This window comes from Saccostrea cucullata, unplaced genomic scaffold (genome assembly GCF_032062105.1).
Source record: "Saccostrea cucullata isolate Sc308-1 unplaced genomic scaffold, CSIRO_AGI_Scuc_v1 ctg259, whole genome shotgun sequence".
In the NCBI taxonomy this organism is placed as follows: domain Eukaryota; kingdom Metazoa; phylum Mollusca; class Bivalvia; order Ostreida; family Ostreidae; genus Saccostrea; species Saccostrea cuccullata.
Genome location: NW_026934432.1, coordinates 522,613 through 545,029, shown reverse-complemented (window position 1 = coordinate 545,029; position 22,417 = coordinate 522,613). Strand labels below are relative to the sequence as shown.

General features: G+C 31.1%; 2 protein-coding genes across 2 annotated transcripts; both read left to right on the top strand.

The window, feature by feature from the left end:
• Nucleotides 1–760: 760 nt before the first annotated feature.
• On the top strand, nucleotides 761–2,772 carry LOC134240707 (elastin-like). The gene is made up of 3 exons (XM_062722773.1): nucleotides 761–784; nucleotides 1,516–1,587; nucleotides 2,018–2,772. The coding sequence occupies exons 2-3, from the start codon at nucleotides 1,524–1,526 to the stop codon at nucleotides 2,719–2,721; spliced, it is 768 nt and encodes a 255-aa protein (XP_062578757.1). The 5' UTR covers nucleotides 761–784; nucleotides 1,516–1,523; the 3' UTR covers nucleotides 2,722–2,772.
• Nucleotides 2,773–19,654: 16,882 nt separating this feature from the next.
• On the top strand, nucleotides 19,655–21,688 carry LOC134240686 (shematrin-like protein 2). The gene is made up of 3 exons (XM_062722752.1): nucleotides 19,655–19,735; nucleotides 20,555–20,726; nucleotides 21,112–21,688. Exons 2-3 carry the CDS (start codon nucleotides 20,561–20,563, stop codon nucleotides 21,585–21,587), a joined length of 642 nt encoding a protein of 213 aa, XP_062578736.1. The 5' UTR covers nucleotides 19,655–19,735; nucleotides 20,555–20,560; the 3' UTR covers nucleotides 21,588–21,688.
• Nucleotides 21,689–22,417: the final 729 nt, after the last annotated feature.

The window sequence follows — 22,417 nt, the reverse complement described above, 5'->3', positions numbered from 1 at the left end:
AAATTGAAAGAAAAATACTTATCATAGAACTCATTGTTTGAAAGTCTTTACCCCGAATTCGAAGGAAAGATCTGAAGATTAGAAATATTGAGGGTTATCTTCCAAAAGAAGTTAATGGGACCGCAAAATAACATGTCCATGGTATTCGAGATAAGCGTATATAATGTACCATACATGTATAGATCAACTGTATATGATATCGAATTAATAAGAATTTTAAAAATCCTTTCAAAAGAAACCCTTTGTCAGGATACAGATAAGAGATCAATTCAATATCTTACAAGCTCATATATAGCTTCAGATTTTGAGTTGTAATCTTGTCAATCTTGTCAATTGACTATACTGTTATATTTTGTTAACTTTTGATTTTTGAATCATTGATTTTTTCATTATATATTTTTTTTAATTAATAGAATAATTTTAAGAAAAAAGAATAATATTACAGTTTCATTTCAGCACTAAATAACGAATCTAATTTGATTTATAATGCGATGCATAGGGTTGCTTACTTTAATTCTAGGAATTCTTAAGTTACACGACAGGAAATTGTATGAAATATTAAAAATCATTGGACGAAGAATTTTATGCAAATAATCATCCTTGAAATCCATGCACCGCTTCATGTACTTTTGTGTGTTCCCTTAATTAAAACACTTACCTTGATTGATTATCTTCATCTTTGGCATACGTGTCAAAGGTTGAATTTTTGTGTTGAGGGTTTCAGCATAAAAAGCAGTCCGTGCCCCTGTTTCTGCATTCCTCATTCCTGCAAGGAATCCTCAAGGTGAGTGCTAACTGTATATTATGAAAAAGTAAAACAAAAATAAGAGATCGTTTTTCTACTTTAATACATGTTTTTATGTATTTTGTGCTGTTCAATATAAAAAATCCACATTTTTAAATTAATTCAGAGTATGTAACAGTTTACGATCTATAAAATTTTTTTTACTTTGTTCTAAATAAAGGTCTTCATCTGGAAGATGTATTTAAAATCATTTATCAAAACACTAAAATTTTTCTGATCACTTGTCTATTTCTCTTCAAAACTTAACGATCATTTAATTATATTAAGTTGCACCACAAAGTAGAGTATATTAAATCAATTTTTTTTTACAATTTTAAAATTTTTTTATGCAAGAGCTGTTACATGTATTTAGACACTGTTAACTTAAAAAGCATAAGTAAAGCATGGAAAGAGAAATAAAGATTATTTTGGCATCTTTTATCTATTCTTCCCACTATAATCAATGTATCAAATTAAAAAATGTCCCAATAATAATCCGTACGGAAACTGTTAATCTTAAAAAAGTGTATCATATTATTGTAACATTAATTTCATTGTTAGTATATTTTCATTTAATGAAATCAGCTCAAGAACATAAATCAGAATTTCTCTCGAAGTCGTCGACAATCTAAAAGTTTATCATTTTAAGTATGGTCAAGCAAAGATATGCTAAAAAATGACCTTCCATTTCACTTTAGAAAAAATAAGTAGATGATATTTGTTTCTTCCAGACCCCAGCATGAACACACTGATTGTTTTCGCCGTGTTGGTAGCATCTTGCTTTGCTGGATACGACAAGAAAGGTATATTCCTTATATATAATGATGTTATACGTAAAAAAAGAAATACAGTAAAACTCGTTTGGTACGAACACGGATATAGCAAAGTCATATAGGATCCCAGCTTAATAAATGTAATGAATTTCTTATATAGTTACACCGAATTACGGATATAGCGATTTAATTTCATAGGTCCCAGCAACTTTGCTATAACCGAGTTTTGCTGTATATGTACTAAGAGTCGTAATACTTTCGAAATTTAGAAACACAGGGTTGCAATATCTTTTCTTTTTTTTTCTTTTTTTGGCTGAGGATATAAAAAATAAGGACAGTCATGCAATCTATATTTTGATTATTAACGTTTATTTCCACAATATTTTTCTCTCTTTATAAAAAACTTTCAAATCAAGATTAATTAATGTTTTATAATTTAAATGTTTATCAATTATTTTAGTCGTTGGACCAGGGTTGAATAAGTTTGGAACTTGCTCTTATTATGCCGACTATGGGGCCCTAGGCAGGCAATGCTTTTCTGACTACCAATGTCCTGGAGAACAGAAGTGTTGTTTCGCGTACGGAGGTTTGAGAAGATGTCAAGTTCCCATCGAGTATCAGCGAAATGGAAGATGCCCTGTTTATTCCAGCTCCTACGGTTCTTTTTGTACCACAGACAGAAATTGCTATCCCGGCCAGAAATGCTGCGCTAGTTCATATGGTGGTATCTACGGAGATGTTAACACATGCAAAAATGTCTATTATGCCTTTAATCAACTAGGCGGCAGTTTCCCCTATTCTGTCGGAAATGTTGGTTCATACCAACTTCCTTCGTACACAGGAAATGTACCTTATTCACCTCTTGTTTACGGACCCGGAGTTGGTAGCGTAGTTGGTAGCGGACTTTACGGACCCGGAGTTGGTAGCGTAGTTGGTAGCGGACTTTACGGACCCGGAGTTGGTAGCGTAGTTGGTAGCGGACCTTACGGACCCGGAGTTGGTAGCGTAGTTGGTAGCGGACCTTACGGACCCGGAGTTGGTAGCGTAGTTGGTAGCGGACTTTACGGACCCGGAGTTGGAGTTGTACCTGGTGTGTCAAGTGGATATTACGGACCCGGTGTCGGTAGTGTCTATTCTAACCCAGTGATTAAAAAAAACTATTAGAATCCTTACCTGTCTTATTTGTTGATGTTAATAAATCAATTAGCAATTTAAGTCAGTGATTTTGTTTTTCTTCAAACTTCAAATATTTCAAAAGCAAAAAGTTAATTAATTTTTTTCTTTATCATCGATTATAGTTTATTATGCCACGTGTAATTCTCTAATAAGCCTGATATCTATGAAGTCTAGATTTTGTCATACTTCTGTATAATTTTCTCTCTGAAATATCTGAAGAAAAAATAAATTTTAAGGAAGTTCACGTGGATATCTGAATAAAAGTGAAATAAGTATATAATCAGGCATTCTGACACTCTCTACCATCGGCTCAAACATTCACCTCTGTCGTTGGCTCGCGTATATCACAGTGATAAACATGAGAAAAAGTGCGTTTGTTTTAATTGCTTATGTCTGAGTTTTGAGATAGATTTTTACTAAATAAATAAAGAACTATCAGTTTAATTTGAAAAAATCCTGCAAAAATCACGTTTTAAACGTTATGTCAAAAATCTTGACGTGAGCCCATTGCAGAGGTGTCTGAGAGAGCAACGAACGACAACTCTGCATGGGAGATTGGCATTCTGAAAGTATACCCACAGTCCTAATTTTTTGCTAGTTAATGCACTGTGACGTCATGAATTGCGTCATTTTTCAAAAATTTTTAGTATGTTCTCAATTAAGACGAAAAATTATGTTATTTTCCAGTATTTTATAAAAAGTACAAGCTCTGATTCAAGATGTGCAAGTATATAAACAACCTGTTTTTCATATATACATGTGTATTTATATATATTTCTTGCTGAAAATCTTTTCTGCAAAACTCAAGAACATTGCGACTTCAAACAACCTGTTTTTCAATACATGGACTTTTTATATAAAATGATGTTGAGATTTGGACAGAGGGTGTTAGTCATTAATGTTGTTCACTTAGTCTAATGCTGATTGAACCTACACTGAATTGTTAAAGGCTTTTTTATCTTTCCAGTTATGACAGGGAGCTCTCGGGGATATGGTCGGCCGGTGTAACGACAAAAAGTGACCCCCGTAGAATATTGACCGGGGGGTCATTTTTCTTCGTGGAAATTTGACCCCCTGGTCAATATTCTACGTAGAAAAATTACTCACTTTTTTGTAGAAATTATGGCCTTGAGGTCGTTTTTCTCCGTGTGCATTGTAGAGAAGGATATGGAAATAACGAACAGTATTCAATATCAAAGTCCATAAAACAATACAAAATAGGAGCAGAGCAAACACGGACCTCCGAAACATCAGAGGTCGGGTCATGTGCCATGGAGGGGTGAACATCCCCTGCTGATCGGCCACACCCGCGCCCTGCACTCCTTGTCATGATTGGGAAATAACGGAAAAAGCCGTTGTCAATTCAGTGAATAAATAATGGACTAACAATTATTAAAAAAAACGTCAGTCAGCATTTGACTCAATGAAAAATTGTATTTGCTGAAAAGGTCATTTTCATAAAGCCTAGAATTTACGATATGATGACTTCAAACGAGACTGCTGATATTCTTAATTGTTTCATCAACTTGTTTGAAATGGTTCATACGTAGAGCATACTCTTGCGTCTCGAATCAACTGAGAAATATAAACTCTGTATGCAGGTGAGGAAGGTATATTGCTGTATAAATAAGGAGGTTGACGATAGAAAAGTTAAAGTAATCACGTTAATCATAGAGCTAGGTTGCTAGATTACCATCAAGTAAAAATCCAAATATGAAACAGAAGTGTCAGACTCTTTTATATCTTTAATCTCTAGCTCACCAGGCTCTATCGTGCCATTTTTGAAACAAAACCTTTGAATGATAAAAATAACATTCAAAAATATAATCCTAAATTTATGTTCCCCAATGAATTACATGTAATAGTTATTAGTATTCTGCAAGCCAAAAACAATTCAAACGAGATACATTGATTATTATGCCACTATTAAGATATGCAATCAAATATATGTTGGGAAGGAGTAAAGTACACCCCCTCCTTACATTTGAAAGTATAAAAAAAAATATCAGGAGACACAGATAAGTATTTGTTGTATAAAAAGTAGGGGGTCATTTTTCAACGTGTGTGGAGTCGTAAAATTACTGGTCTGGAATGTTTTTCTACGGTTGAAAAATGCCCCTACTTGTCGTAGAATATTGACCCTGGGTCAGTTTTCTACGTAGAAAAATGACCCCCTGGTCAATACTCTACGGGGGTCACTTTTCGTCGTTACACCGGCAGGAGATGTATACTTTGCTTTGGCATCCGACTTCTAATGCTCTAAAGGTCCGTTTTTGCTCTGTTCCCGATATGTATTTGTATTATTACAATTGACTTCTGAATTTGCTAACTGTTCTTGATATATTATATGGTAATCTAGACAGAAAGAAATTTACTCACAGATACATGTATTTATGTAAAATAAAATGTTGTTTTCCCAATCCAAAATCGCAACAAGGGTACTGCAAAGAGTTGGACGTTAATACTGATGCAACTTTTGCCACTCAAGTGACCGACTGGGTTTCCATTGCGCAATAATTCGCGCATCATATTAAAGCAAAGACGTATTTATTGTTTTAAAGCAACCTTTTTCACTTAATTAACAACATTTAGCAAAATTAAGAAATAGGGTAAAAACTTTAATTTCAATTTTTATAGCTGATTTTTTAAAGGTTTTTCAACTGATATGTACATTGATGTCATCATAGTTTGTTTTTGACGTTCTGATAAACTGAATCTCGAAAAGAAGTAGCTGCAGAAATGTAGCTCTCCGAAAAAAATATATTGACAGACCGGAGAGCTACATTTTCACCCACTGAAAAAAATGTATATTTAATTTATCGCGCACAAAAAAGTGCTCTGTTTTTCGATTTATTTCTCTACGTTTTTAAACTCATCTCTAAATATTACTAACCGTGTATTCCTAACATATTATTTCACTAATTCTACGACAAAATAGCCCTCATAATTGTTGTTAATAGCCCTTCTGACACTGAAATTGAGATCATCGAAAATTTCGTTTATTTATCCTGCCATTTTGGATTGCAAGATAATTCGGTTAAAATGCTTTGTGCAGGTGTCCACTACCAAGGTACTTGATAGAGGAGTAAGGATTTTTTTAATCTATTTTTTTACGATTAAGGTAAGAATTTTGAAGAATTAATCGAGAACTTAGCGCAACTTTTTGTGCGCAATAAATATACAGTTTTTTCAATGGGTGGCACTGTAGCTCTCCCGTCTCTCAATATATTTTTTTCGGAGAACTACAGATCTGCAGCTATAAAAGAAGGGAAAATAAAAATGTTATGAAAGAACAAGTATTAATAACACATATGCTCTTGAAATTTAAAACATAAAAATTTGAGAATCTCTTGATCTTTTTTCTTATTTCTTAGAACTTATTCTTTATATCCGTCATATTTTGTAGTTCTCCATTAAAACAGGAAAAAGTTAATTTTTTTGCATTTTGAAATGCCTCCTCTGGAAACCAGAAAGTAGAAATTTGTGTTTTATATATACAATGTACAATGTAGTATTACTCATCATATATTACAATCTGAGCAAAAAGTCTATTGTGGTATTTATTTTATTTGCTTTAAAGTACGAAAAATTGGAACTTTCCTATATAATTCTTTAGTACATGTACCTGTTTTTTGAGACCGTCTCTTTGAAATACCTGGACGGTACATTTTCCCTCAGCTTGGTATGTACACTGAATTCAACGTACGTAATATATGTTATAGAACTAAAGAGTGTCGTTTTTGTAGTTTTTGCACGATAAAACCCCAGTCTGCTCCCTCAAGTGAACTATGTAATTATTGAAATATAATATGTGATATGTGAATATTATCAAACGCCATACAACAACTTCTTATTTGAAGTTTCTTCATATATAGAGAATAATAAACAGCATGCAGTTTCTATTCAGCTTTAAAAAATGTGTTACATGTATGCACCATTTTATAAGTTCTCATACCAAATTCAGAATCTACCAAATTCCGATACGCAAGAAAATGCTCTACTTGTGTAAACCTTCTAGATCGAGATAAATTATTGACAAAAAATTGTTGGAACAGGAATATCTTTAGTCACGTTTGAAACCATTATTTATGATCAATACAATGATCTTGTCAGCAGATGCAATATATCATGAAGTCAATTGCTGACTGGCTTTTTTTTTTTTACTTTTCATTAAGTTAACCCTTGTGTCGCAAGTTAATCCCACTGCGAGACATGGAGACCACTCCTTCGGTTGTGACCGTATATATTAACCGGGGCCCTTGCCGCAATAGGTGCCAGCACGAATAAGATCCCTCAAGGCTCAATGGCTGTAAGTGTCGAGTACGTACATGTACGTATAGGTCAGAATTTATAGCCCTCCACTGGCAAGTGGTGGCGTCCCCATATTAGCAAAAAAATGCACAAGAGGGACGTTAAAGAACAAACACTCAATAAATCAATCATACTAATTTTTAGACCATTATTTACTCACTGATTTGTCGACGGTTTTTTTTTTTCACTTAAAATAGATATGAACCATTTTTGTGTCTCCCTTTCACAAAAGAGACCTTACTAGTATTTTTGTCCCCCGCTTTCACTGAAAGTGGGGGATATTAATTTGGGTCTATCTGTCCGTCCGTCTTTCTGTCTGTCTGTAACGCTTGACAGCATGATATCTCGAGAGCCCTGTGAGCGTTCTCAATGAAATTTTGCATAGCAACTCCTATGGCCTAAAGAAGAACCGTATTGATCTTGAGGTCAAAAGGTCAATGGTCAAGGATAAGTTAATAAATTCCGTTTGTTATAACATTTTCGTTTCCGCGCGATATCTCGAGGACCCTTTAAGCTTTTGCAATGAAATTTTACATAACAACTCCCTGTGGCCTAAGGAAGACCCCTTTTGATTTTGAAGTAAAAAAAAAACAAAGTTCCAGGTCGTAAACTTATTCATTTTATCTGTGAGTTACACTATAGTTTCCAGGCGATATTTCAAGAAGATTTTGAGCTTTTGCAATGAAATTTTATACCACAACTCCCAAGGGCCTCTCAATGTGCCCCGCCTCGTCTGTTTTATTAGTATTTTTTGTATTAAATGTCGAGCTATTTTTACCACAGGAGCACCTGGAGAGCTATTACGTAAAATACGGGTTGTCGGTGGACTTTTTATTTTTACTATTACATCTATTAGAATTGTTTAATAAAGACTAAATTAGACAACATCCATTGTGTAAAATTTTGACAATATCGATCGTGAATATATACATATATGTGACTTCTTATTTGCATATAATTTGCGCCAGCATAAAATGGCTCCGTGCTGTTTAATGTTTCTCGCTTGACATGTAAGAGGTCCCGGGTTTGAATCCCTATTGACCCATTTTCTTTTTTTAAATACTTTTTTTACTAAATGATAGTATTTAGCATATGGAATAAAGAAGTTATAACGTCTGGCTTGTACAAACTCAGATAATCATCATTACAGTGTAATAAATATTCTATTAAAAAGAATGTTCTATACACATAATAAAAAATAAGCAATCAAATCTGTATATCCATACTGGCATTGTTTATTTGCTTCAATTTACATGTCTACAAATTCAGTCGGGGGGGGGGGGGTCCGACTCCCCACCCCCTGAACTGTGCATAGTCTTCTTTTTCCGTAAGCGGGGGAACGAATTCTCTGAATTAGCTTGTACAATCTGATGTTGGTTCATTTAATTTACGTCCCATTTTTCACTTAAATGCAAGAAAACATATCTTTTTTGGTTCAACTTGATAACATATATTGGAGTTGTGGCCCGTTGGATAGGTATATTATTTAGATCTGTTTGTTGTGCATTGTCCCAATTAATAAGGAATATTTTAGGTTTTGTTTGAGTTATTGATGTTTAATTCACGCAATCTTGTCATTTAGACATGTCTCACAAGTTTCTGAACTATATAAAATTTAATAACACTTCATTATCTCCAAAGTGTAACGTGTACCTACTGTAAAAAATAAAAAAGAAAACCTTGTTTTTCAGCGTAAATTTTCAAATATTTTTGCTGTTCAACCTATTTTTTTAAATTTTGCCTATCCAGATGCAGTGTACATGTAATAGAGATAAAATGCCTTTTTTTAATCTTAAACTCTATTTTTGTACTTTTTAAATGTTTTAAGAGATATATATCAACTGATATATTTTTATCTATTTCTAAAAATATTACATTATAGACAGAATAATATGGACCAGGAAACACGAAAAATCGAAACTCCACTTAGAACACTGTAGGATAAAGTATTTGTCAGTCATTAACTTTAAAATAAGAAAAGAAACATAATGATATAATGGTTCCGAAAAGTGTAGCACATACTAAATTAGAAGTATACAAGGTATAGCTCGAGATCCATCTTCCCCGTAATCATGCGTGCATGTTTTTTTTTTTTTTTCTTTTCTTTTTTTTTAATCATGCGTGCATGTTTTTTTTTTTTTTTTTTTTTTTTTTTTTTAATAAATCATATGTTGATTAATCACAGATTGTTTGCATCCTAGTTTTATAACTTAAGTCTCGTTGAACAAAAAATACACGTACATGATAATCATTTAGACTGTATTTTAATGCTTATATCTCCAAGGAGTTTGTTTGGGATTTGTTTTAAATTTTCATCTTATGTGCGCAAACAAAATGTTATTAACTTATCACTTTCAGAATTTTTCCTTGAAGATCTGCAGAATATCATGTTATATTCACTGTATGATGTGGTCGATGGTCAGACTTTCCGGCAGAGCAATGATGAAGCATTTGAAAGAAATTTCAGAGGAAACCTCAAGATGCCTTAACTTACGTAACAATTTAATAAAAATTCATCAAATTTAAAGGAAGCATTAAATTAGACCCAGACGTATTATTCATAAATGTCTTTTTTATACACCAGTCTAATTATTATTTATTGTAACAAAAGCAATTACCAGTCGGCATCTGCGTCAAGTGCACTTTTTGCTTTGGGTGGTACAATTTCAAAGGGTTAATTATTGATGTCGTTGTTAATTTTATTTTCCCTATTTTGCAATTGTGTACAGTCAGTGAATGTCTATATCTATGCATAAACTATATAAGTTTTCATGATTCCGGTAGCCCAAATTGAAATGCTTTAAAATTGAAAATTCATAAATATATTAATAGTTGATTAAACTCCCATAAATGACTTTGATAAGCATGATTATGAGTATATCTATAAAATGATTTCAAGTCATGTAAATAAACATGATTATTAGATTAAATCTAAAAACTAAATTGAATCTCAAATTCAAAATATTTTGGAACTTCCAAATAATTCTTCATTACTTGCAGTTTTAAAGCAATTGTCTATACCATAAAAGGAATCTAAAGAAATACAAATTGTTATTCTTTAAAAGCAACATTTTGTTGGTTTAAGTCGATGTTAAAAATATGGAATTTAAAATTCTTTGATTGATGTCAACATGTAAAAGCAGTCAAAGTGGAATGTTTACACAAAATCTGACCTGTTTATTCAAAGAAAAATGCAAAAATGACAAATGTAGGACAAAGAAAATCCACTTTCACTTTTTAGAGCAATGTCAATAGAAACTGTACATATTTATAAGGTGAACACTAAAAATAAACTGGGTAGATTTTTGTAATGCGGAATTTTAATATGGAACCCCTGAGATGGACTTACGATTCTCATAATAAATGAAACTTTTCAAATTATATCGTTTGATATCATTTATAGACAATTCCATTCTTTATTGCAAAAGACATACGTCTTATAGCATTAATACAATATATAAACAACAGAAATAAAGGAATAGACAAAGAATGCAATTTTATTGATGAACATGTAATTTTCAACATGTTCATCAATAAAATTGCATTCTTTGTCTATAAATGATATCAAACGATATAATTTGAAAAGTTTGATTTATTATGAAATGATATAGATCAGACTCAAAAATGCAGCCCATTTCATTTCAAGAATTGCAAAGATAATTATACATACATGTATTTTTTTCTTCAAATCCATCATAGAAGGCATATGTCATTAATATGTGAACAAATGTGTGCGAAAATTAAATGCAAAATAATAATTAGGTAAGGCAGAAAGTACACAAATTATGGGTGATGGACTGATAAAAAATGTTAAATTACAGCTAAACAAAAAAAAAAAAAATCAGACTAATTTCAAAATTAATTAAAAAAAAGTATTTAAGCAACATTTTCCACAGTCTGTATCATAATTTCTTTTCAAACTTTCATTGACACAGAATAAAAAAGCTTTTAAAAATACACAAAGAAATTATTACTTGCATTTATGACAAATGGGAAAATCGTCTGAGTTTTCAGACCTGTAGTTACTTTCTCGATGCAGGTAAAAAAAAATGACGAATCTAAATTTTTGCCCCACCAAACATGAAAGGAATGGTCTTTATCGTCCGTTTATCAATTTCTTCACAATTTTACTTACTTAATCCAGTCTGTTACTTTCCATGGTATGTTCCACATACTACATGTAGTATTCTTTTTTTTTTTTATCTCAATTCTACCTTTTCTCAGTTGCAATTAACAATCGATGCTTTGATAGTTCTTATTACTTTCAACCTTGATTTACCTTGATTTTGTGAACCTTTTTGTACTTTAAACGAAAACCAGTCTGTTACTGCAGAAGATTACAGTGAATGAATAGATTTTAGAAAAAAGAATTGATTAAATGCACTTATAATATCTAATTAATTTGCATATATACATTGTATATATTTATTTTGTGTTTCAAAGACAGTGTAAAATTCTCATAAATAAAAGTTTATACATTATGTTTGAAAATAAATAAAAGCTATGTCTCGTATTTACGGTCGATAATATACATTTTATTGCAAAAAGAATGTGAGCTTAATTTGTGCGAAAAACCATGTGAGCTTAGAAAATGCGTTGAGCTGTACATTTCATTTGTTGCAACATTTATATTATTTCAAATAGATAGAGAAGAATGTTGTCTATTTTTAAAAAAAATAATTAAATGTCTTCATTGGACATGTTAGATATAAATTTTAAAACAAAAAATTATAACACCTTATTTTATCCAGAGGAAGAAAAATAATATCGATCGATTTCACACACTTTCTTTCCATATAACAAGGACATAATCTGGCATTTGATCCTATATTTTTATAATACTTGGCTAAAAACACTGTTTAAAAAGAAGATCGATGACTCATATTTTCGTTTAAAATTCTTTGTAAAGAGTACAATAATATCTATCAATTTTCTTCATGCTCAACATAATTACTATGTAATTATTTTTTTCTGTTTGAATTTTAATGCTTGGATAAAGGAATGATCCTCTATATATATTATATCCAACCATTAAATTCCTTGTAATTATAATATACCTAATTATTTGGACCTCTTTTCAGTTTAATTAAGGAATGAGTTCACATAATCAAAATCAAAAGAAGAAAATTCAGATGAAATAAATTTAGACTGATTTTTCTTTATCTTTCAATTATGCACAAAAACAAACCATCATTAATGTCGTAGTGTTAATTGTTCTTTGTAATTTATGTAGCAGCCTGTCTTATTTTCTGACTAACTTTCATACACGGAGCAAAAAGCAAATGGAGGAAATCAAAAGTATCATTTACTAATTGGAATCAAGACACGTTCATGGCTTATTTATCGAGACATGATATGAATAATTTATAAGTGTTTTCCTTTAGCGCATGCAAATATTTTAAGACTGATTTGCTAATGGATTAATGTGACTGATGTATCACATAATTGTGACTTCTATCGATAAGAATGTATGGAATATTTCTTTTTTGTTCTCATATAATGATTTATAATTAACATACTTTTAAATTTTTGGGCTCTTCATCAATCTGTTGAAAGCGTTTCTTTTCTAAGTCTAGTTTAAAACTTATTGGTCTAATAAGTCGAAAGTTCACAATGGTTATAAATCCAACTTTGTAGTTTAATGAATAAACAGCTGACGGTAAAACATCGATTACATATAAATTGTAATGTCATCAAATTTAAACGTTAAATTGATAAGTATTTGCATCGGGTAAATGATATACAGAATTGGCATTTTAAATAATCAATTTCATAACTGGCTAAGAAAAAAACATGTTTTAAAATTTAGGTGATTTTAATACCATTGTGGTAAAGCACTTCAAAAAAATTAAGCACTTTGAAAATATTTTTCAAAGTGTGTTAAAATTTATGATACAAAAGCAACACACTCTAATTTTTTTCAAAGTGCAAAAAATAGGCTAAGACCCCTTTTGGTCCCTGATTTTGGATGTCTTTTAGAATGATTCCCTGTTGTCATCCCTGCCACAAAATGAGTATTGGTTTCAAGTTTTGGAATACACAGAGGTCACAGAGAGGTCAGAAAATAGGTCATTTCGCGAATGTTCTCATTTTATGCAAATGTTCATTAATTTTACAGCACATTTAGTTTCGGGAAACATAGCACAAAGGCTTACCTATCTATAATATATATAATTCATATATTTTATATACTAGTATCAGATGCAGTTTTTGTGTAAAATTCTCAGATAGGCAAGCTTGTGCTCTATGTTTTCTGAATAGAATAGTATCTCATATATGATGAAATTCCAGTAGAACTGAGGAAATTCGGGGAAATGTTCAACTTCTGCAACCTCTTCTGGTCTCCATGTAGGCTTTGAATCCAAATTAGTGCTGGTTTTAAAGCAAGTATTATTTTAAGTCCTTGACTACAAACTATACAATTTTACCAGTGCTCTGATTTTTACATCAAATAAAGGACCAGATTTAGCCTTTACCCTAATGCACTTTGAAAAGAAATATGTACAAAATAAAATTTCCGGACTTTGCTTTTAAAAAAAAAAACGATGAATTGATTTACCCTCATCGAGAGAGGACACAGGTAGAGGGACCCTATGTCCATCTCTTTATCTTTCCTATCAAAATATCGACGGCGCCAATAAATAAGGTCAGAGCATCGTGTATAGAAGAGATGCTCATGGGACATTGCTGATCTCAACAACAATAGTCAATTGACTTAGCTTTGGCAAAAGTTACTTTGAAAAATCAAATGGAAATCAAAAATACAAAATTGAATATAAACTGCTTCAATTATTTTTTTTTTCATACATCTTGATACAAGTCAATTTAAATAACTGTAAAATGAAAGCCATCATCTTACGCGGGAATATGTTTCTAAACACTTATCAAATTTTGATATATAAAATAAACATTATGATTTTGTTGAAAAATTCAATGAACATACAAACTTCGACTCCTTTTTTTTTGCATTTTATTGTCCATCAAATCTTGAATTGACGTCATCACTGAGAAGTTATCCAAACACACTCTTTTTCAAAGTGCGTTAATATGGTCAATATTAACGCACTTTGCTTTTTATTTTCCAAAGGGCGTTAACTTGGTATCAAATTTAATGCATTTTATTTTATTCAAAATGTGTGATTTTTAAAAGTGCTTTGTAACATTTACCACGAATGTTTGATTTTTATTAAACATATAGTATCTGTACATAATTTTTTCTCATTATTGTTGTAAGCATTTCTATATCATTGTTAGATTTTATATGTAATGAACCATCAGGACAGCTCATTCGTTATAGCTCGCGTGCCTTGATCGGAAGGTCTCAAGTCCAAATCACTGTCGCCATAGACTAAACCGAAAAAAGGTAAAAACCGTTATTTAATAAGCATTCGATACTCGAAAGTGAAAGATACCAGTCTTTCAGACAATACCGCTAACGCTAAGACCCCGTTTTACGGCGGATGTAAGCACAATAATGTTCTTTTATTGTTCAATAGCCCTGAGTGCCGGGTAAAGGTTTAATCTGAAGTCTTTCCCCGGTATATGGTCATGTCCATAGATGAAAAATATCTCTTGCAATATATTTTTTTGATCATCTGTAGGTTTACACTCATTATCTCTCTTTAACCCTTATAATTTCCTTAATTGAACTGATTTAAGAGATGAGCAGAAAAGTTTATAGTGCCTGCAATCAATCAGCCAAAAATTACAGAAATGCTAAGCATCTAATTATGCAAAATTCATCAATTTCCTTTAACAATTTCCCGCGATTAGTTAACGCCCAAGTTTTTTATGTGATATCACATATAGCTGTTTTTTTAATGCAATGAAACTCCTAAATATACCTAATTCGTCATTTGCAAACTATTGCGTTAAAAATAGCACCATTTTACCCACAATTACTTCATCCCGATATGTAACAAACCTATTTTCATATTCTAAAAAAGCAGAATTTCTTTGTTTTCAATCAAATTTCGACCAAATATTTTCCAGTGCAATTAAAATTAAATTAAATTAAACCACAGAGTCTGACAAGTCTGTTGAACATTTGGATATTTTACAGGAAAAAATGTTAACGTAAATTTATACATTGTAATGGACGTATTGACTTCGATTTGTCTATCACCAACTTCCAAATTAATGTAGTGTGTACCCTTATCACTTGTATAAGGAGTTTATGAGTCGCAGTTGATTCGAAATGTAACCGTTTTCTCTACGTATGAACAATTTCTGAAACAAGGCATGCTATTGACAATCAAGTTGATAAACAAGGATATCAATAGTTTTGTTAAAGAACAACATTTCACAAATTTTATGATCTATACAATGTTTTTATCATCAAACACATTTCACGATTTTTCGTTTGCCCGTTCATGACAATAAGCACACAGTGGTTGTGTCAGATCAGCAGGGAATACTTACTCGTCCATTGCACCTGATTCCACCTCTGATGATCAAAAAAGTGCGCATGCGTGATTACACATCTTCCATTCTATATTATTTGAATGGGTTAAGAATTACGCTTAATTACGTTTCACTGTCTACATACTGCAACAAAATCTGTTTCTTACCTAAAAGACATTAAAATTTATTCTATGTGTTATTCTGTTTAACGGAGAAAATATATACAACTGTTTTTTTTCAGTACATGTCTTCATTTAACTTTGCATATGGAAGAAATTCAATCTGCATCATATAAAAAAAATGAAGAGTACATAATCTAATTATTATAATTCAACAGAAAAAGATATATTTATATGTTGAATAAAATTAACTGTATTTGAAAAATTGCATGATGCGTTTATCCTTGGTGTGTCATAAACATTATTTCTCCTAATATAAATCATGCAAAATTAATTATTTTTACAACATACGAAATTATTAGCTATAATTGGAATATTAATTAGCCTGATAATGGATATAAATTAAATAAACTCATCCCTGTCACTTAACTTCGAAATTGTTTGCCTATTGAATTTATTTGAACTATCACAATTCTTTTTTCTGAATATTTAAAAATAAAACCTTATTGTTCGTTTTAATACTCTTGAACAATTAAAAATGATTATTTTTTTTATTTTAAAAAAGTATCAATTAATAAAAGCATAAAGCTAAACTTTGTGTATGTTTTGCATATTTTAGAAGAAAACTCATGTAAACAACTATAAATATGGAAAATCTATGGTGGAAGTATTATAAAATAATTTAAAACTATTATGTTCTAGTCTGATGCAAACGTAATACCAAGTTTTATCTCCGTCATTCCTACATATCACTTCACAACACATTACAGGTAGTTGACCAAGATTATGGGCTAAAAATATCTTCCTATATTTGTCTAGTTTTTTCATGGTTGACCCATCACCTTTTACCTTGTTTTCGCAGATTCATATATTGGCCCATTTATTTTAGAGAGGGAATCTTCATGGTTTCTTTAAATATTGTGGTCAATATTTTCCTGCACCATGGAGCAAACAAAAATAGAATATACATACTTAATTATAATAAAAAAAAAAACTATGAAATGATGACTACGAATTTTAGAAGACAAAAGCAGGACTTTTATAAAGGATTTTTCTTGTTTGACACACCTATGAGATAAAGGAAGAATTCCATTAGAATAAGATAAAGAAAGAATTGTATTAAAAATTTTGGTCGCAGAACGTGAAATTATAAGGAATTAAAGTTTGAGAATTTTTCCATGACGGGCATTTTTATCAATTTCTTTAATGGTGATGACACATATATATTTTAAGTTCAATGCCATTTTATGCATTTATAATTCTACAGATATTTGATTGCGCATATCACGAAATTTTTTTGGGGAAAAAAAACAAGTTATCGTAATGAGTGAAAACAGACATATATGTTTGCTTATGGTTTCTTAAGAAAATCCGATCATTCCGATCAATAACATTAAAGTTCTATCTCTGGACATAATTCTAAGTGTATAATATTCACAATACTTTTAAAATGAAAAGAATATCAAAACCACATTTCAAAGCATTTTGAAGAAATAATTTCTCACGACTAACAAATACTCAGTCTGATATATCTTAAATTAAATATTAATAATGTAATTCCAATTGAAGCGCGTCTTTATATTGGATAAAAATACTTTATATAGAATAAGATATGCCACATCTTCCTAACCGTACGTCAAAAGCGAATTGATTCGCCTGACGTAATATTTATATTGAGTTTAACTAAAAGATATTTGATAATCGTCTTTTTTTCTTACTTAAAATAACGAAAATAAAAACACAGTGAATTCTTTCAATAGTTACCCAATTTATGAAAAATAAACTGGATTTGAAAAGGTTTTTTATGAAAAGCTTCCGAACCTAGTTTATACCGCATGAATTGGGTTGATTTTGAATTTATTTAATTTATAGTTATTTAATTATAACCAATTTAAAACCGAGTTTATTTAATATTATGGGAAATTTGATTGGAAGCTTGTTATTTAATATCCCTTTAGGAATTGTCCTCATATTTAAACGCCATAACTTACAGGTAAATGCCACAATTACTGCCCTGTAATCGGCACTTAGGACCCTTGAGTAGCAAAAGATCTTTTTCGTGTCATCACCTACTGCGACATGGCACCTCGGTGAGTTTAAATGACTCACAATGTGAGTCGAACCTTTAAGCACCCATTCCTTCCTCCTCGACTCTAGCGTAAACGCTTTTTCCAATGCACCACGTGGGCGACCATGTCTTAATCTGAGTAAAAAACCTCCATAAAGGGTGTTTGACAAACAAACAATAGTCGCGCGCATGGTGCATTGCTCTAGAGTCTAGGAAAAAGAAGATTATCCTAAAGTCGCTTATTCAAATCTCATCAAGGGAAGTGGAGACCATTTCTTCATATAAGTGTATATGAGTGAAAGAATTTAAACAAGCATATAAAAATGTTGGACCTTATTTACAAAGTGGCCTGTTGCGACACACTTTAAAAAATATGTTTTCAAAGTACGTCATATTTGGGACAAAGTTAACACACTTCGAAAAAATAAAATTCTTTTCAAAGTGCATTAACTTCGTCCCTTTTAAATGCATTTTGAACAAAAATGTGGATGGCTCAGCCAGATTTCTTGCAAAATGGTATAATAAAAATTGTATTATATAATAAATTATTGAACCTGAAAGGATACCTTTTCTGTGATGTAGTCTCTTCAGGATCTGATACATGTATATGAACGTTATAGATATTTGAGGCTCTGGTAAATGTTATGAATGTTGTAAATGGGTGTTTTAGAAATCATGAAGAAATGTTCATTAATATTTAATCGTATCATTTTGTCTCTTTTTAATTTTAGCCTGTAATAAGTTCGGTAGATGTAAGGGGGGTCTATAAGTTATCTACTTAAAGCATTGTATATTTTTTAAGAAAAAATGAAGCAGTTTTGATTTTTCCATACTAATAAAAATCTTTCTCTCTCATTCATTTTACTTTCCTAGATATTTCATCTAGTTTACATTCACTTAAATTTATTTAAAGTTTTTAACGTTATACCAGTTATGCAATACACATTTCTGGGTATAACAAAGGCATCGAAACTAAAGGAGGTAAGGGGTTTTAGCCTTCCGCCCCCCCCCCCCATTTTTAATGCAAAGATATACATCTTTGTTAAAAAAAACAGCCCTCCCCCCTATCCTAATGCCCGCATCCCACATTCTATTTACTACACATGTACATGTACCGACGCCTATATATGAAATAAAGATTTGGGCTGAAAGACCTTCTAAATGTTCCAGTATTCCTCTCATTCTCCAAAATGGATAAATCAATGCATATTTTTATTGAACGATATATATCACAAATTAATTGATCTTCTCTGTTGCTAAAATCTAAGTCCAGAAGTTTTGTTTTATACATATTTTTATCTAAGTATGTACAGTGTCTTCATTGTATTTATTGATGTTTACTCTTAACGCACATTAAATAAAATCAATGTGCGTTGGTTTTATCCCAATTTTAACGCCCTTTTCAAAATTTCATGATTTGAAATTTAAATGTACAGGTGAAGATGTTGAAGATAGAGATTATATAGGGGACCCCTGACAATAGTGGTCATTTACTGCAAATATACAAATTACAATTTTTAAATGTCAAATACTAAAATGGAAATCCTCAAAGAAAATTGGGATTTATATTTCATCATTAATGTTAATCATTTCCTTGTTGGGGTCTTTAGAGAAACGTTAAGTTTAAATTTTCAAAATATAAAACAGCCCCAGGCAGAAATGTTATGTTTAAGAATAAGAATTCCTCGGGAGTACTTCATAGATAAATGATTTTTCATTTTAGGATTTGAAATTTATTTATCTTATTTATTTTTTTTTTTTTTTTTTTTTGAAAGTCGACGAACGTAAAATGCATACTAATGGCAATCCGTTTCATTAGTGGTTCTCAATGGCGAAAGATTTCCATTAAACAACATTATAATTTGTTCATCCGATTAACGATCTGTCATTAATGGGTAATGATTTAAATCATATTTTTTTTGTTTTTTAATGTGTTTGCTTCCACCTTTACATGTACCATAATTGACATGCAAGTGATATAGACTGAAAAAAATGAAAATATTAATCAATCGAATTCTGATTTTGCCTGTTACCTAGGAGTATAAAAGAGAGACAACTTTCGAATCTTTGCCTTCAGGACTTTTTTCTGACAAAGGACACAGTAAGTATCTCAGCGATGGAAAAATATTTTGACTTTTCATCTGTAAGGTCTGAGAAAATGGTTCCTTTTTGAAAAAAAAAATGAATTTTTTTTCTAAATTACTTCGATTATTTTACAATGCATAGTGAATAAAGATCTCCTTACCTTATTTAAAAATAATAGATCACGTCTGATTTCATATCATTTTAATATACATCAGTATCTATGGCTATATCAAAATAGCCTATATTTCTTGAAATATGTAATTTCAAAATTTTATAAATGAATTTTTATATGACCTTTTTTTAGAATTATTAGAATTTCAAAAACCTTTAAGCACTTGAGAGGTATGAAAGGAAATATGTCGCATGAAGAGATATAATTTTCAGGCTTCATTTTGAGGCTTATCGAATTTGTCTATAAATTAAAGAGTTATCCTTCCTAGCTGAGGATCGGATATCCTTAAATCAAAGTTCTATTTCCTAAAAATATAAACGTTCAAAATAATATATCAAAATACGGTAAAGGTATTCAACTTTAGAAAAATGAGCGTAATCTTTCTATAGGAGCAAAAATTCAAAAATACTTAAAAATACCAAAATCGCTTTTGGAAATTTGAATTTTAAAAATTTAAAGTAAAAATTATAACTTCGAGATTTTACACTTGTTTGGAAATTTGAAGTTTTAGGTTTTTGAGCTAAGATATTATTTTTCAATATACGAAATTAGTTTCTGAATTTTAGAAATTTGAGCTAATATATTGAAACTTTAAATTTGTAAATAATCTTAAGAATTTAAATGTTTAGTTTTACAAGGACCTTTCATGTACTTTTTTAACAGGTAGCCATGATAGCGTTTGTACTCCTTGTTTCCGTTGCACTCTGCAGTGCTGATTACGACAAGAAAAATGTATATCGCCCAGGAGGAGGAGTCTATCCACCTGTCGGCGGAGTTTATCCACCTGTAGGAGGAGGAGGAGGAGGAGGCGGAGTTTATCCACCATTTGTAAATCGTATGTATTTTTAATTCCATTCTTTTTATTTCAATTAATGTTTCTTAAATGAGGACATATTGAAGGACGAACTGTTAAAAGTTTTAAAGTTTAAGGAAAAATAAATAGAGATTGAGCCAGACGGGAAAATATTTGAATATTTCATCTTACCAGAAATTCCCTGTATTATACTGATCTGGGAATTAATGATACTTTTGATATATCTGTCCAAATAGAATAATGAATTGAAAATAAAATACAAGTTAAGAATTCAGTTTCAAATCATTATGCCTTTCAACAAATTTCTTTAAAATTGTAAATTGATTTTTGAAAAATTGCCTGATATCAGTTTTAAAAAAAAATCTGTTTTCAGTTGAACTTTTTCATTTTCTTTTTTAAATCCTAGTATATAAACCTGGTAATTGTCGAATTTACGGCACCACAGAAGGAGACTACTGCGGTAGAGACTGCAGTAATGATTATGATTGTCCAGGAGTTCAGAAATGCTGCAACGTATATTACTCCACCAGGAGAGGGTGCCAAGTTCCCCGAGAATATAGCAAGCCTTTTGGATTCTGTCCATCCTATCCTAATAGCATCGGAGCTGGCAATTGTAACCACGACTATCAATGTGGTGGTTATCTAAAATGCTGTAAAGGATATTCTGGAAATGTCGACACATGCACCTATCCTACTTACTACGGCTACGGCCAAGGTCTCCAAGGAGTATTCGGAGGTGTCAGTCCTGTCGGAGGTGTTGGACCTGTCGGAGGTGTCGGACCTGTAGGAGGTGTTGGACCTGTCGGGGGTGTCGGACCTGTCGGAGGTGTCGTTGGAGGATACCTTCCTGGAGGCGTTTATCCAAAAAAGAACGTGTATTAAATATGCAAACTTTAAAGGACACACAGAGGATGTTTGAAATCTTTAACAAATGATGTGAACGAAAATGTTAATTTATTTTTTCATTAAATTTGCAAATTCAAGCTCATATGCTTTTATAAATTGAACCTCAAGGTGTTGGTCTCCAGAGTTTCGTTATTTTGATTTTAGAATTGAGCAGAAATGTTTATATCAATCATAAAAAAATACAGAATTGCTCTAATTAAGCAAATTTCATCAAATTCCATTACCAATTTCCCACGATTGCTAATTTTTTTATTCACCTATAGCTGCTGTTTAAATAAAATGGAACTCGTAAATATACATAAAGGAGCATGGGCATAGTTTCAACTGAATTTTTAAAACTAATTTTAATGTTTACAATTCCTACCTAAGGCATCATCTATTGATTACCAAAAATTTGAACATCATTTGTTGATTAACAAATAAGATACAGAACTTAAAGTTCTTTTTAATGTAAACAAGGCTCGTGCCTTGTCTTTGTTAACATATAGAAAATATCATATTTATAACAAAATGAAATTCAGCAAAGCAATAGTAACTGTCGAACTGTATTTAAAATTAACTTTTATTTGAAATTATCTACTTTAAACGAACATATATTAGTATATTAACCTATGTAAACAAAAACATGACACAGACCTTGTTTACATAACAAAGGTTTGGAGCTCTAAATCTGTCTTGTATCTGGACAACTGACGTTTATATTTTTGATGATCATTACAAAGACCCTAGTTAAATATTTGTAAAAATAAAAAAAAAATTGAAATTTTAGCTCAAACTGTGTCTATGCCCTTTTAATTCGTCATTTG

What these genes read in the sequence shown, in the direction of transcription:
- LOC134240686 (XM_062722752.1), top strand. Translation starts at nt 20,561, where the DNA reads ATGATAGCGTTTGTACTCCTTGTTTCCGTTGCACTCTGCAGTGCTGAT. An exon ending in TTATCCACCATTTGTAAATC is followed by an intron (nt 20,727 to 21,111) that starts GTATGTATTTTT and finishes TTTAAATCCTAG; the next exon opens with TATATAAACCTGGTAATTGT.
- LOC134240707 (XM_062722773.1), top strand. Translation starts at nt 1,524, where the DNA reads ATGAACACACTGATTGTTTTCGCCGTGTTGGTAGCATCTTGCTTTGCT. An exon ending in TGCTGGATACGACAAGAAAG is followed by an intron (nt 1,588 to 2,017) that starts GTATATTCCTTA and finishes CAATTATTTTAG; the next exon opens with TCGTTGGACCAGGGTTGAAT.